Source organism: Chenopodium quinoa, unplaced genomic scaffold (assembly GCF_001683475.1).
Source record: "Chenopodium quinoa cultivar QQ74 unplaced genomic scaffold, ASM168347v1, whole genome shotgun sequence".
Classification (NCBI taxonomy): domain Eukaryota; kingdom Viridiplantae; phylum Streptophyta; class Magnoliopsida; order Caryophyllales; family Amaranthaceae; genus Chenopodium; species Chenopodium quinoa.
In genome coordinates this window covers 3,606,330-3,620,390 of record NW_018743510.1, presented here as the reverse complement: position 1 = coordinate 3,620,390, position 14,061 = coordinate 3,606,330, and the positions used below count along the sequence as shown (strand labels likewise).

At 34.8% G+C, this 14,061-nt stretch overlaps 1 protein-coding gene across 9 annotated transcripts; it reads left to right on the top strand.

Moving 5' to 3' along the window:
• The first annotated feature begins 2,541 nt into the window (after positions 1 to 2,541).
• On the top strand, positions 2,542 to 14,025 carry LOC110739747. Of its 9 annotated transcripts, none has more exons than XM_021920217.1 (12): positions 2,542 to 2,950; positions 3,904 to 3,946; positions 4,663 to 7,797; positions 7,898 to 8,479; positions 8,616 to 8,882; positions 8,983 to 9,286; positions 9,445 to 9,488; positions 10,859 to 11,298; positions 11,397 to 11,488; positions 11,576 to 11,692; positions 11,781 to 12,167; positions 13,814 to 14,025. In XM_021920217.1, exons 3-4 carry the CDS (start codon positions 6,752 to 6,754, stop codon positions 8,046 to 8,048), a joined length of 1,197 nt encoding a protein of 398 aa, XP_021775909.1. In that variant the 5' UTR covers positions 2,542 to 2,950; positions 3,904 to 3,946; positions 4,663 to 6,751; the 3' UTR covers positions 8,049 to 8,479; positions 8,616 to 8,882; positions 8,983 to 9,286; positions 9,445 to 9,488; positions 10,859 to 11,298; positions 11,397 to 11,488; positions 11,576 to 11,692; positions 11,781 to 12,167; positions 13,814 to 14,025. The 9 variants fall into 9 exon arrangements, 7 of the variants coding, with proteins under 7 accessions (XP_021775909.1, XP_021775907.1, XP_021775906.1 ...); XM_021920215.1 differs by having other exon boundaries at positions 9,440 to 9,488; XM_021920214.1 differs by having other exon boundaries at positions 9,430 to 9,488.
• The last annotated feature ends 36 nt before the right edge of the window (positions 14,026 to 14,061 follow it).

Genomic DNA, 14,061 nt, shown 5'->3' with positions numbered 1-14,061 from the left:
TTAGCCAATAGTAATTTATGTTCTCTATATACACATAAATAAATCTATGTCTAAGTAAGCACAAAAAAGGATAAAAAAAATTATATCGTAGCCTTAAAAAAATGAATTAAGAGGAATAGCCTCAACAATTCCAAGACAATGAAGAGTTATTATTTTTAAATCCTTTTTTTTTTTACTAACATCATGTTTTAAAATAACAACCCGATACAACGCCCGAGTCACACACAAGTTGATAACTGTTTAAAGTAATTTATATATAAAGTGGTTTAACTTTGTAGTTGTACACACAAATAGAATTACCTTTCGTAAAGGAACAATCTCATTTCAAACAGGTCAGCCCAAAAAAAGAACCCTCCCCCCTCTATAAATTGGTTATTTATTTAAATTTATCAAAAATAATACAACTTTTGCTTAACCCGCTTAATATATACAACCTTTGAGTTATTATTTTATAATAAAACTTTTACCTTCGTTTAACTTAAAATAGGAAAGTTTACCGATAACTTGTAGTCCAACACAACTAAAGTCAACAGGTAACAATTAACCACCTTTCCCTCCCAAAAGTTAGCTAAGCTAATTGTGACTCATTATTATCTAGAGTTAAATAAAAAAAAATGCTTTTCTTCTAAGCCATTCACACACACCTTTACACTCCATAATTCAACTCTTAAAACAACAACTTGTAGCAACTATAGTTGATGATAAGTTAAAGGAGCAACTACTACCTTTTAATGATGCAAGAATTTGAAACTATGAGTACAATCCTATAGATAATTTCAGGTACAAATTCGAAAGCCTAGTTTCAATACATGAATTCAATGGGTTTTTTTTATTATGCAAATTTTAGGGGTTTTACGAGAATTCTAAATTATAGGGTGTGTAGAGTAAATTTGGGTATGATATGCAAATTATTTTTGGTTTTTGGGGGTAGGTCAAGGAAGCAGGTGGATCGACCCCTTTTAAGTGCAACACAATCAAGTCAAACTTCTACATTGCATCAAGCAACTCAGTGACATTACTACTGTTATTTTTAGGACAAATAATGTTGTTTGCAATATATTTGGTACATTTTGGCATTACGAATGAAACTAGTACTTCGTAACTTTTGCACAATGCTATTAGGGGGCGTATGGTTAGACTATTGGAAATGGAGTGGAAAGGAAACAAATAAGAGGGAGGAAAGGATTCATTTAACTCTTACCTTTTCATTTGTTTGGTTTAAATATGGAAAGAAATTACTTACACCTAACTCCCTTTCTTTTTGTTTAAGGAGGGTAAAGGTAATTGTTATCTTAAGTTTTAGAGAGGTAACAAATAGGTGGAAACCATTACCTATAGGGAATGGTAATTGTTATTTAAACCTTCTAACCAAACACTTGATAACAATAATAGTTCAATTGATTCCGTTTCCAAAAAAAAAAAAAACTCTTACAAACATGCTCTTAGTGTATTAAGTTTGGTATATTACTGGTAAGAATGAAAATCCCTTAAAAACGTTAGAGAAAATTAAACAGATTAAAAATCATCTTACAGGGAAGCACATAATATAAGTAATTTAAGATGACTTCTTGCAAAATTTTCTCCACTAACAAACAAACTAATCTAATTTAATTTTTGGAAAAAAAATGAAGGGAAGAAATGGGGAATGTGAGGTGTTGATGAGGAGGAGTAAGATTAGATGAAAGAGGAAGGAGTGTAATAGGATGAAAGAGGAAAGAAAAGGTGAGAAATAAGAGTGGGGTAGTTATTCACCTACAACATCCCACGCCACGTCAGCAGGTAACCTGTTGTTATAGGTGGAATATTTTGGTTATTTTAAGTTAAATGAGAGCAATGCAAAGGTTGTATTATAAAACAATAATCCAAAGGTTCTGTTATTTTGAGCGGGTAGAGCAAAGGTTGTATTAACTTTTTATAAGTGTTCAAATTATTTTTTGACAAAAATGTTGAGCTAGGCCATATTAACTAATGGACAAAAAGTCGAGAGCACATATGGAGAAATCTCGGTACAACAATGATCGATCCAAACTTGTTCAATTCCAAACGGCACTAACTTAGCAAGATGATGGGTAACACCATTACCCCTTTTTTAACATGAGATCAAGCAAAATACATAAAACTACTACTTAAGGACAGATATCTTCCAAAACACTATCAAAATCTAAGAAGAAAACGACCGACTATTTTTTAAAAACAAATCGGTCAAAGTTGAGATTATTAATACCAAATTTTCCTAATATAAAAATATTCACTTGTGTTGCTCCCAAAATTAAAAATCTTGATTTCCTTTGACTTTGACCTGTTGACTAAAGGAAAATGGATCTGACAGTTTTACTAAGGGCTTTAGTCTAACGATGGAAACAAAGTTGAATAGATTAGGCCCAATTAAAAGGCCCAGAAAGAGGAACATAACCGGCTATGAAGAAAATAGAGCATTTTAATTTGGAAAGGAGAACCGGCGCCAAACACTACTACATTTTTTATCTAATGCACCGGTACAAAAATAGCTAATACAACGGCTAATTTCATACCGTTGTAGTAGACTAGGCTAATCCATTGTATTACACTAAAACAAGGCTAATACAATGGTTTATACTAACCGTTGTATTAGATATACTATTCTGTTGTATTAGATGAGCTAATCCAACGGATTATTCTTCTAACACAACGGATAGTGTTCCCTATTTTTTTATTTTTTTTTTAATTTTTCAGTTGGAGCTAATCCAATGGATCAGCCCCAAAAAATAAAAAAAGAAAAAAATAATAAGACCTAATACAACGGATGACTAAAAAAAATCGGGAAATGCTGAAATATTAGAGCCAAAAATGAAATTGAAACCCCATTTCCCAAACTTCTCAATCTTCCTTCGTTTTCCTCCCTCACCGCTGCTCCTTCCTTCGTTCTCCTTCCTCGCCGTTTCGTTCTGCAGTGCTCGAATCTCTATCTAAGGTATGTATACCTTGAATTTTCGTCTACCAATTATGGATTTGTTGATTTTGTTTTGTATTTAGTTTTAGTTTGAACCTTGCATGTGGCTGATTGCTCGAATCTTTGGCTTTAGATTTGTTGATTTGTTCGAATGTTGCATGTGGCCGATTGCTTGTTTGAGGGTGGTTGTTGGGGTGGTTTTTCGATTTATGAACCCTAATTTTTTTGGGAGGTTTATTTGGGAATACTTGACATACCTGTTGAAGTTAGCTGATTTTTGTTGTGAAATTTTAGTTGAAGTTATCTCCCATTGAATGTCACCGAATGTCTTTAGTTGCTTCGCCAGAAGACAAGCATTCAGTAGCACAGATTTGCTCTTTTCACACTTATTAGTTGTCATTAGGTAGAACCTCTGCTTGCATCTTAAGGACTTTATTACAAAACTCCTGAAATATTAACTCATCTTTTTTTAGACATGTATTTTGACCTTCTACTGATGAAATCTGACACATCAATTTCTTGGTTACAAACTGCTTAGCCCCTGCACATATTCTTGTAAACCAACCACTGTCTTTGTTCTGGTTCATAACCTTCTTAGCCTCTTCACACGTATCCTCGAATCGAATCTCAGACATTCCCACCACCAGTGATACCAATGACTTCTGCCTAAGCAAAAGATATGTCATGTAATCTGAAACTTGCTTACAGAAATTAGGATAGTTTGTACCTCAAACACTGTCATCAGCAGTCCAATAGCATATATCAGTGGCAAGATGCCAAATCAGTACACTCTCATCATATTCAACATCCAAAGTCCAAGGATTTAAGTACTTTGATACAAGAAAATAATCATTTTCCAAGACTAATGTTGGGGTTGGGTCCCAAATCGCCTCCAAATTAAGACATCAATTACCTTCTCCTTTCTTCTCTTAATACCCACCAAACTAACAATACAGTTCGATATTTTTTTACAGAAGACGCTGCTTAATTTCATTTCACAACCGCTGAATTCTCCAGGTTTTCTTCTCGAATTCCTCCTCTTTTTCTTAATTTCATCTTTAATGTTTGATTTTTGCATTTTGTTGTGAAATTTTAGTTGATTTTTTTTGTAGAATTTTGTAGTGCTTTTGAATTTTTGTGTGTTAATTAATCTGAAGAATCATGCTATGAAGAATTAGTTGAATGTAATAATCAAGGATTGACTTAGCTTGCTCCTTTGGCACCTAATATTTTCATGCTGAGAATTATGGAGTCTTTGAGATGAAGTTTCAGAGCTGTCAAATTATTTATGTTTAGAACCTATTCTTGACCCTTGATTTAATGAAAGAAGCTTAAGGTCACCCTTTGGATCAGTTAAGTCGATGGTTATTATTCTTATTTATTATGTTCCTTGTCTTCCTTTCTTAGTATATTTTTCACAATGATTTTTGTTTTATTTGAGCCCAAAAACAGGCTAATTCAAAATGTAATTCACCAAACATGTGAACTAACATATCGAATTGTGAAATAACTGAAAAGGCTCTTAGGAAAATAGAAGATATTGGAACATTGAGTGAGTAACATAGACTTGTAAATTTTTTCTTGTATATCGTTGTTGGCTCTATTTGCTAATCAGCAAAGAAAGTCATTTGTATGAAGCTGTTATTTACTGGCCTAATTTGGCAAACTAAAATATTATTGTTTTGGTTAATTAGTAAATAAACTTTAACTTTTAGTGTACTATTTATGATTAGTTTGTGTAGAACAGCTACTGGTGCAGAACCCATTTTGATAGTCTGAAATAGGTGCTTCATAAAAGAAGTGTTAAAGAAACAGAACTTTTTAGCAATCAAGATTCCTCACAACTCTCTTGAATTCGCCTGGTAAGTGTTCACTCTTTCATTTCAACCTTTTCAAATTTGTAATCATGATCAAGATAATAGGCATTTCTTGGAAAAGGGGGTACAATGCTATAAAATTGATCAAAATATGATTTTTAACCATTTATATTTCATTCTCATGTCTTTATCCAGGGATATTGGTTATGTTCTATTGCTTCATTTCTTTGGAATTAGCTGAGTAGTATGGACTTTAAAAATTGAATTAATTGGGTTGAATATAAATCTATAGAATTCTATTGTTTTCATTAGTAGAAGATTGGAACATGGTTCTTTATTTCTATCTTGGATAGTAAATAACACATTGAACTCTTTTTATTGCTTTATTATGATAGAAAGGAGATAGCTCTGAATCAAGCAGTAATCCTGTATTAAGAAACTGGTTTCATATGTAGTGCATATCCTTTGGAACCTATTTACTCTGTTAATTTCTATTTTTACCCTAAGGAATGAAGGTGGAACTAAGAATTGGTGGATGTTTGCCAAATGGAGCGATGAATATGAACAAGGAGTCGACGAATATGTCAAAAGGGCTTTTGCTATTAAGTCTCAAGGAAATCAAATTTGTTGTCCCTATCAAATTTGTCATTATCGTTTTTGGCGGTGTGAAGGTGTGGTGAGAGACCATCTAATTTGTAATGGTTTGTTCCAAGATCGGATAACTTATCAGACTTAGGGTTCAATATCCAAAGAGAAGAAACTATTTTGGATAATGAGGAAGGGTCAATCCCAAATGACTCTAGCGATGACGTAGTGAGGTTGTTGCATGATGCACGTGATGCTTTTAGAGAGGGGCCAAATGATGAAGCAAAAAAGTTTTTGAGGTTAGTTGAAGAAGGGCAAGAAGAATTGTATCCTGGTTCCAAAAATCACTCAAAACTTTCCTTCATGATTCGACTTTTTATTTTGAAGTGTGATCATAATCTAACCAATGCCGCATTTGGAGATATATTGGAGCTTATAAGGGAGGTGTTGCCTGATGCAAAGTTGCCAACTTCTTTCAATGAAGCGAAAAGTGTGTTGAAAGTGTTGGGGTTGGATTATACAAAGATTGATGCATGTCCAAACGATTGCATGATATATTGGGAAGAGCATGAAAATGCAACAAGCTGCCATGTTTGTAAAACACCAAGATGGAAATCAAAGGACAAAGAGGATGACATAGAAAATGGTAAAGGAAAGACCTATAGGATTCCTCAAAAGATTCTTAGGTACTTTCTGATAAAGAAAAGGCTTCAACGACTATTTATGTGTCAAGAGACGGCGAGGTACATGACTTGGCATGCGGATGGGCGTGAAAATGATCATCTTTTACATCATCCAGCTGACGGTCAAGCTTGGAGGGAATTTGATTCCTTGTACAAAGAGTTTTCTGGTGACCCGCGCAATGTGAGGCTAGGACTAGCCACAGATGGCTTCAGCCCATTCAACTCAATGAGTATTGTACATAGTACTTAGCCAGTTATGTTGATCAATTACAACTTGCCTCCTTAGATGATTATGAAGCCTGAGTATTTGATGTTAGCACTACTAATTCCGGGTCCTTCTTCCCCAGGCAATGACCTTGACATATATTTACAACCACTAATGAAGGACTTTAAGGATTTGTGGGAGTTCAGACTGGCAACTTATGATGCTTTGAGTAACCAGAGGTTTCACATGCATGTAGCATTGATGACTACCGTGAGTGATTTTCCTGCTTACGCGATGTTATCTGGCTGGAGCACAAAAGGATACTTGGCATGCCCTGAGTGTCATTATGAATTAGATTCTGAGTGGTTGCCTTATAGTGCTAAGAATGTGTATAGGGAAAATCGTAAATTTCTACCTCCATTTCACCCTTAGCGTCGTGATAAGAGGAATTTTGATGGGAAAGTTGAGGAAAGACATCAACCTACTCCATTGAATGGAATTGATGTAGCTAATCTGTTGCGTGATTTTCCAAATGAATTTGGAAAGAAGCAAAAGAAACCAAGGCGTGTTGTTGATGATCCGAATCCGTGGAAAAAGAGGGTCATTTTCTTCTGAGTTACCATATTGGAAGCATTGTCTTAATCGTCACAACCTCGATGTAATGCATATTGAGAAAAATGTCTTTGATAGTGTCATTGGGACATTGTTAGACATTTCTCAAAAGACCAAGGATCATGTGAGTGCTTGTCGAGATTTGGTAGAGCTTAATTTGATGCCGGAGCTTCAACCAAGAGAATTGGAAGATGGTGGCGAAGAATTTCCAAGATCCCGCTTTTGGATGTCATTGGAGCAAAAACGTAAGTTCTGCCAAGTCTTCAAAAATGCCAAACTTCCTCGAGGCTATGCTTCTAACATTGGTCGATGTGTACAAGTTGGGGAAAGGAAAATTGCAGGCTACAAAAGCCACGATGCACATTTTATGATGAATTATTTGCTCCCAATTGCAGTGAAGACAACATTATCCAAAGATGTCGATACTCCTTTGATTAGACTTTGTGCTTTTTTTAAAAGTATATGGAGTAAAATTGTTGATCCTCAACATCTTGGAAAATTGCAATCTGAGATAGTTGAAACATTATGCCTACTTGAGAGGATTTTCCTACCTGCCTTTTTTGATATAATGGTACATCTACCTCTACACTTGGTGGGCCAAATTAAGTTGGGTGGACCTGTAGGTTCAAGGTTTATGTATGGGATTGAGAGGTATCTTCATGGACTGAAGCAAGATGTTCGAAATAAAGCTCGTCCAGAAGGCTCAATGGCAGAAGGATATCTAGCCAAAGAATGTGTTGCCTTTGTAGCTAGATTTTTGAAAGGATCAAACTCGGCCACACCTCAGGTTAATGCTTGTAGTACATCACAATCATTTCTTCCTAAGGTAGGACGTCCAATAAAAGGGAAAGGAAGGACATCAAAGAAAAAAGACCGTGAACACATACTTGATCACAATCAATGGGTACAAGCGCATCGTTATGTCTTGTTCAATTGTGACTGCGAGGAAGTTGAGAAATATATAAGGTTAGATTACCAACCAAAATGTAGTTTCATTTCTTTTTCTCTTGGATTTCAATGTGTTTTATTTGTAGTGTTAATAAAGTAATCTTTTTATATTTTATAGTGAGCACAAGGAATTTGTAAGCGCTAGAGGAAAAAGGAAATGGAATAGCGTTCAAGATCACAGCAAGGATTTTGTGGATTGGTTTAGGGAGAAAGTTGATTTCATTGTTGAAGAGGGTCAAGACAACATCCCTAACAATATCATATGTTAATCAAAAGGGCCTTCTTACATTGCTAAAAAGTATACAGGGTATTCAGTCAATGGTTATAGATTCCATACCATGAAGCGCGATGCTAATTGTGTAACTCAAAATAGTGGAGTCACTCTAACGGCCATGACACATAGCTTTGCGAGTTCCAAAGATCAAAATCCTATTGAGGCTAATGTCAATTATTATGGTTCAATAACAGACATCATTTCAATATCTTACCATGGCTACTTCTGTGTCGTCTTATTTAAGTGTGTGGTTTCACTCTGAAAAAGATGATGATGAGCTTGTAATGATTAATATGTGTAAGACGATTTCTAAAGAAGAACCATTTATCTTGGCATCTCAAGCACATCAAGTGTTTTATGTTGAAGATCTTAATAGAGATGGTTGGCATTATGCTGTTCAAATCCCTCCTAGAGAGCTTTCTGATGGTTTTTTCCCTAACAATTTATATTACATTATATTGCATTGCTTTCCATATTATATTATATTATATTCTATTGCATTGTTTTTCATATTATTATCTTTTATGGTTTATATACATGTTCTCATTGAATGGCTTTGCAGATGAAGGGGAGTAAAGCAAAAGCTTCTGATTCCCAAAGTCAGCTTCCAGACTATGAGTTACAAAGGCTTCGAAAATTGAAGCATAATGCTGAAAGAATGTCAGCCCAAGGATCGGGATCCTTGGCGAATAAGATACTGCAACAAAAAACACGCGACATACTTTGTTCGAGTATGAGGCAGACAGAAGATCCATATGATGGCTCCTCAGAAGACTCTGATATGGAACATGATACTCTTGGTACTCGAAAAAGACAAGTATGTGAAAAGGTATCTTCAGTAACGAATTTGTTGCTTTGTATATATATGTATTACTTATATATATTACTTGTTTGATTTATGCATTACTTGTTTCGCTTTTTTTTTATAGGTCTCTTCTCAACAACATCCAGTTCCCACACGGGAAATTCAAAGGAAGCGGCAAGAACAGCAATTGGGGTCAACAAAGGCATCTGTGAAGAAAAGAGCGTTCTGTTCTCCTGGCTCAATGTCAGCGTACCTCGAGTTTCGGAAACGACAAAATGATGAAGCGCTGATGATGAGCAGTGAGGTGCCTGAACAAGGCAAAAATTATGATGATGAGCAGCTGAATGAGACCGCTGATGCTCTTTAGGAAGATTGTGAGGGCAATGAAGCAGCGGACCGAGCAGTTGTAGCACAGTTTGGAATGGAAGGTATATTCTGATCATGATATTCTTGATATATACATACATACATATATGTACTTCATGTACAAGAACAAAGATAGGAGCTAACAAAGCAAAGAAGAGGATTTTGCTTCTCAAATTGGTGTAGCATGAGACTAATTAACTTTCAGGTATTTGTAGGGCAGAGTGGTAGGAAGGGAGTTTTGATGCTTCTTACTTGGTTGGACAGGTATTTGTGTTTGTTGATAGCTATTCAAAACCTGTCATGACTAGCTAAAATGGATTTGGATTTTATTAGCTAGTTTATTGTTGGATGCTAACATCGAAGAGTTAATAAGAATGTTATCTAATTGCCGAATCTTCTTGAAAACTAAAAGTTGTTTATTAGGACCTTTAGACGGAAACATCATTTGACTAACTATTTTGTGTTGGGAATCCTAAGTCCTGACTCGTAACTGAATAGTACATTATTCTGTGACTTTCGGTAAATTCTGAAAGTGGAAGGCCAGGCATATTTCTGTGTGAAATTCCAATCAAAATTAAAGATAAATTCACCCTCACTATTGATACCTGATAGGGTGACCATTTCTTACTGTGTCAGATTTCTATAAAAGCTCTGTGTGAGTTGGTCAACATTCATTGAGGGTGCAGGGATGTCTCGTAGCACCTCTAAAGCTAAAGAGACTCTTCCATCCCTTCTCCCAGCCGGAACATCATATACTGGCCCTCTTGTCTGTGAATCAGATCACAGGAATTATGTGAATGAAACTCTTCCATCCCTTCTATCCCTTTCTAAATATTATGTGTACACTTTTCCATTCAAGTTTTCTAACTTTCTTTCAACTGATTTTTCTTATTTTAAAATAGTACTCAGGTATAAATTTTCTCAGGTGATTTAGATATGCTATCCAAACCCATAATATTATGGAATTTTCATTTATGGAATTATGTATATGTGCAAGTGAAAGGTTTGAATTTGTATGAGTTTACTCTGTTAATGCAAATATGTTTTCTAGACTGTGTTGATTGCATAAATATGTTGACTACATTTTGGAAACCGTGTGGGCCATAGTGGTAGTATTATCTGGATCAGGAATTTGTTGTGTTACTTGGTAAGTAAATATTTGCTTACGAGTTTAGAATGGTCATGATCTGTATTTACCATCAAACAAGGGGATAAATTAGAAACCAGTTGAATTTTTTTCTAACCCTTTGTTTAGTCAGGAAGATTTATTTATTTATTTTTTTCCTGTGGATTTGAATACGATGAGTTCATAATATAATCATTTTTGTAGATTAGTTGGGTTAAGGAGCAGTGTATAAAATCTATATGCTTAAATCTTGATGGCTGCCTTTTAAGGATTTCGGGATTTGATCCTACGAACTTTTTTAGGAAGATTGAATTCTAACTACTAAGCTAACCTCAACATGTTTCTATGTTTACATAAGTTTAATTCATGGTGTGCTTAATTCAATGTGTGATTGATTTGGTCTGATTTTCATGTTGAAATGCTGATTAATTGTGAGTAATGTTGTTAAGAACAAATTCAAGGAACAGGAAAACAAATCCATCCAATTGACTAGTGTTTATTACCACAGAAACATCAAGTGAATTGTCCTCGAAAAGGAAAAAACAACGAGGTCGAACAATGCTCCAAAGAGTTTACGCACGTTCAAGAGAGGAGCGTCCTGTGATTGTTCTGAACTCATTAGGTCAGCTAGTTGGACCTACTAAGGAGATTGTGTAAGAGTTTTAAGTTTTTTCCGGGAACGGTGGCAAGGGATTCCGAACTTGCACCGCTTAACTACAGAAATTTTCCAAGCCTACCAACACTTGATAAGATATTGGATTATGTCCAGGGTTAAATTGGGTGATGGATGCTGTAAATAGTTGTTGGAAATATTATAAATACCAAATCAAGAAGAAACACTTCTATGCATATGATACGGATGATTTAAGGTGGAAACATAAACCAGATACAATCTCCGATCAGATGTTCCAAGATCTTCTACAATATTGGCATACCGATGAGGCGAAGGTACTGTACGTATATTGATTCTAATCTAATTTCCTCAAATAATTTTATCTAATATGTGTTTAATTTTGAATTAAATGGTGGTTTCCGATTTTCCCTAGGCAATTAGCCACAGCAACAAAGGCAATCGTCTAATGTTAGATGATATGCACACTTTGGGACGCAAATCATATGCTATTTACGCCATGAGTTGGTAAGTACATTTTTTAAAATCTAAATTATAGGCATGTTGCATATATTTTTATTCTAATTTCATATATTATGATTTACATATATATAGCAACAACAAGATCCAGAGAAGAAAGAACCTTCTCAAGCAAAGGTTTACAAGGAATCAAGAAAAAGAAGTGCTGAAAGGACATACATTAGCAGCTCTGAAAAAGCAAAAGAGAATATTGTGAGTTATTCGATATTAGTAACATTGTACGCCTAAATATGTTAGTTATTCGATAATTAGTAACATATTACTATGTTTGGCTAAACAGGCCAAAATTGATGCTTTGGAGTCAGCAGAATCACAAGAAGATGGTAATGTATGCAATGAACCTTACAATGAAGTGATTCCACGTCCTAGACGCAGAAGTCGTGTGCATCTATATGGCTCGGGTGTGAAGAAGAGTGATTTGAAGAAAAAAGATACAAAGTCAAGTTTCATACTCCCGGAGGAATTCCTGGTAGGCATAAAAGCACAATTAGTCCAAGAAATTTCACCTACCATCACCACTGCAGTTTTGGATTCGATTCGCGAGGCGAACCCCGGGATTAATCTTGTGGTTCCTAGTACTCTGCAACAATTGACTCCGCATGATGCATCTAGTGCACCAAATCGAAATACTCCCCAAAGTGGACAATCTTCAAAATCATTTAATCAGGTACAATCTGCACTTCTCTGCTCTAAACTTTCTTTTCTAAACTTCTCTACTCATCTGCATAATTTCTCTCTCCTATACTTCTGGCTTCTTCGCTTTACTCTTCTCCAATTTCTCAATTCCTCCTCCTATTTCTGTTCTTTCTCAATGCAAGATCGTTTCCACCAGTAAGTTCAAACTCCCCCCCTTTCCTTTTTCTCTAATTTTGGTCTTTCATGATGTTTGTTTATGTGATTTTAGCTTTAATTTGTGTATGAATTTGTGCAATTCTTAATTTCTGTGATATAGGTTAAGTTAGGTTAGTGTATATCTTTGGATTGCTAGTGATTTGCTGAAATCTGAAGTTTCAGTGATTTTAGCTTGAATTAGTATGTTAATTATGTGTATAATTAATCCTCATGTTTGAAATTTCTATAATATAGATGTATACTACTAGTTAGAATTTGGATTGATGGTGAAATTTCTGAATTTAGGCTTGACTATGTTTTTAGAAATTATGAGTTGCTGGATTCTAGTTATTGTGGTGTTTCGAATTGGCAGGATTTTTTTGATTGTGGTGGTGTTGGTGTTTATTGGAAGTTAAGGCCATATTCTATTCACATTGTAATGGAGTTTCAGGCTTAAATAAGTGGACGGAGTTCATTTCTAGGCCGATAAGTCCGGATAAGATATATATGAGTAAATAAGTTAATTATTGGACAAGTTTGTTCGAAAAAAGTCCAATTTAGGTGAACTGGCTGAGTCCAAAATTCAGGGCTAACTAGTCAATATAAGCTCAAGAGTTTTCTGTTTAAAAAATTCTAATTTGAGTAAATTTTGCATTACTGAAAATCTGAAGATTATGTGTGTGAAATTAAAGGTTGATGAGGTGGAATCGGGATCATACTGGATTTTGCTCTCTGTGATTGTTCCTTGTTGGTTGTTGTATGATGATATGTTAGAGGGTGAGTTGATTCGGGGGTGTTTACATGCTTAAATATTGGCAAAATAACTCACATCCATTGCTACTGTGAAGTATTGCGTTGCTTGGTCTGGTGCCATTGTCCTGGTTGTAGTGTGTGCTTTACACTTGCCAAGAATTTGGGATGTAATTGATAAATGTCTTGAGGTATCTCTCATAATAATTGATTAGCTATTGTAAAATTTTATACTTAATAGTAGAGTCAGTCTAGTTTGAACTTATGTCGTACCAGTAGTAAGAGTAACTTTTATGTTTGATATGAACTGTAAGTATTATGAAGTGCATTGCTTTTTAGAGAGAAAGAGAGAGATACCAAAGCTCAAAGTGCATTGCTAATTGGCCATTCTACAACAGGTCAATAAACCTCTTTAGCAAATCTTCAGGGCCGCTCAAGGGAACCCATCTTTCATAATATTTATGCCTGCCTGCTGCTGCTGTGTGCTGCGTTGTGTGGTGTTGTGTCGTGTTGTTGTGCGTTGTGTGTTGTTGTGTGTTCGTGTTTGTTGTGCGTTATTTAATTTCCCCAATTAGTGTTGTTATGTTGTTGGTGTTGTGGCTTATGCATTACTTGTTTTAGCTTTTGTTTGGCTTATATGCATTATATTATTTGTTACTTGTCCCTAATGTTGATTTATATACATTACTTGTCCTAATATATTATTATTATTATTATTATTTTTACATGTAGGTGTTTGATGACGATGAGCTACCCCGGGATGAATGAAGTACGGACTAATGTTGATTTTATGTATCTATTGCAAGTACTAATTTTATTTCAAACGATTGTTAATTAATTAGTGAACTTTCATTTATTATTAGTTAGTATCGGCACTTCGTTTATTTTGTAAATATACTAATATAATTTATATACTAATGCAATGAATATATTATATGCACTTCGTTTATTTTTAATTATAAATATACTAATATAATTTA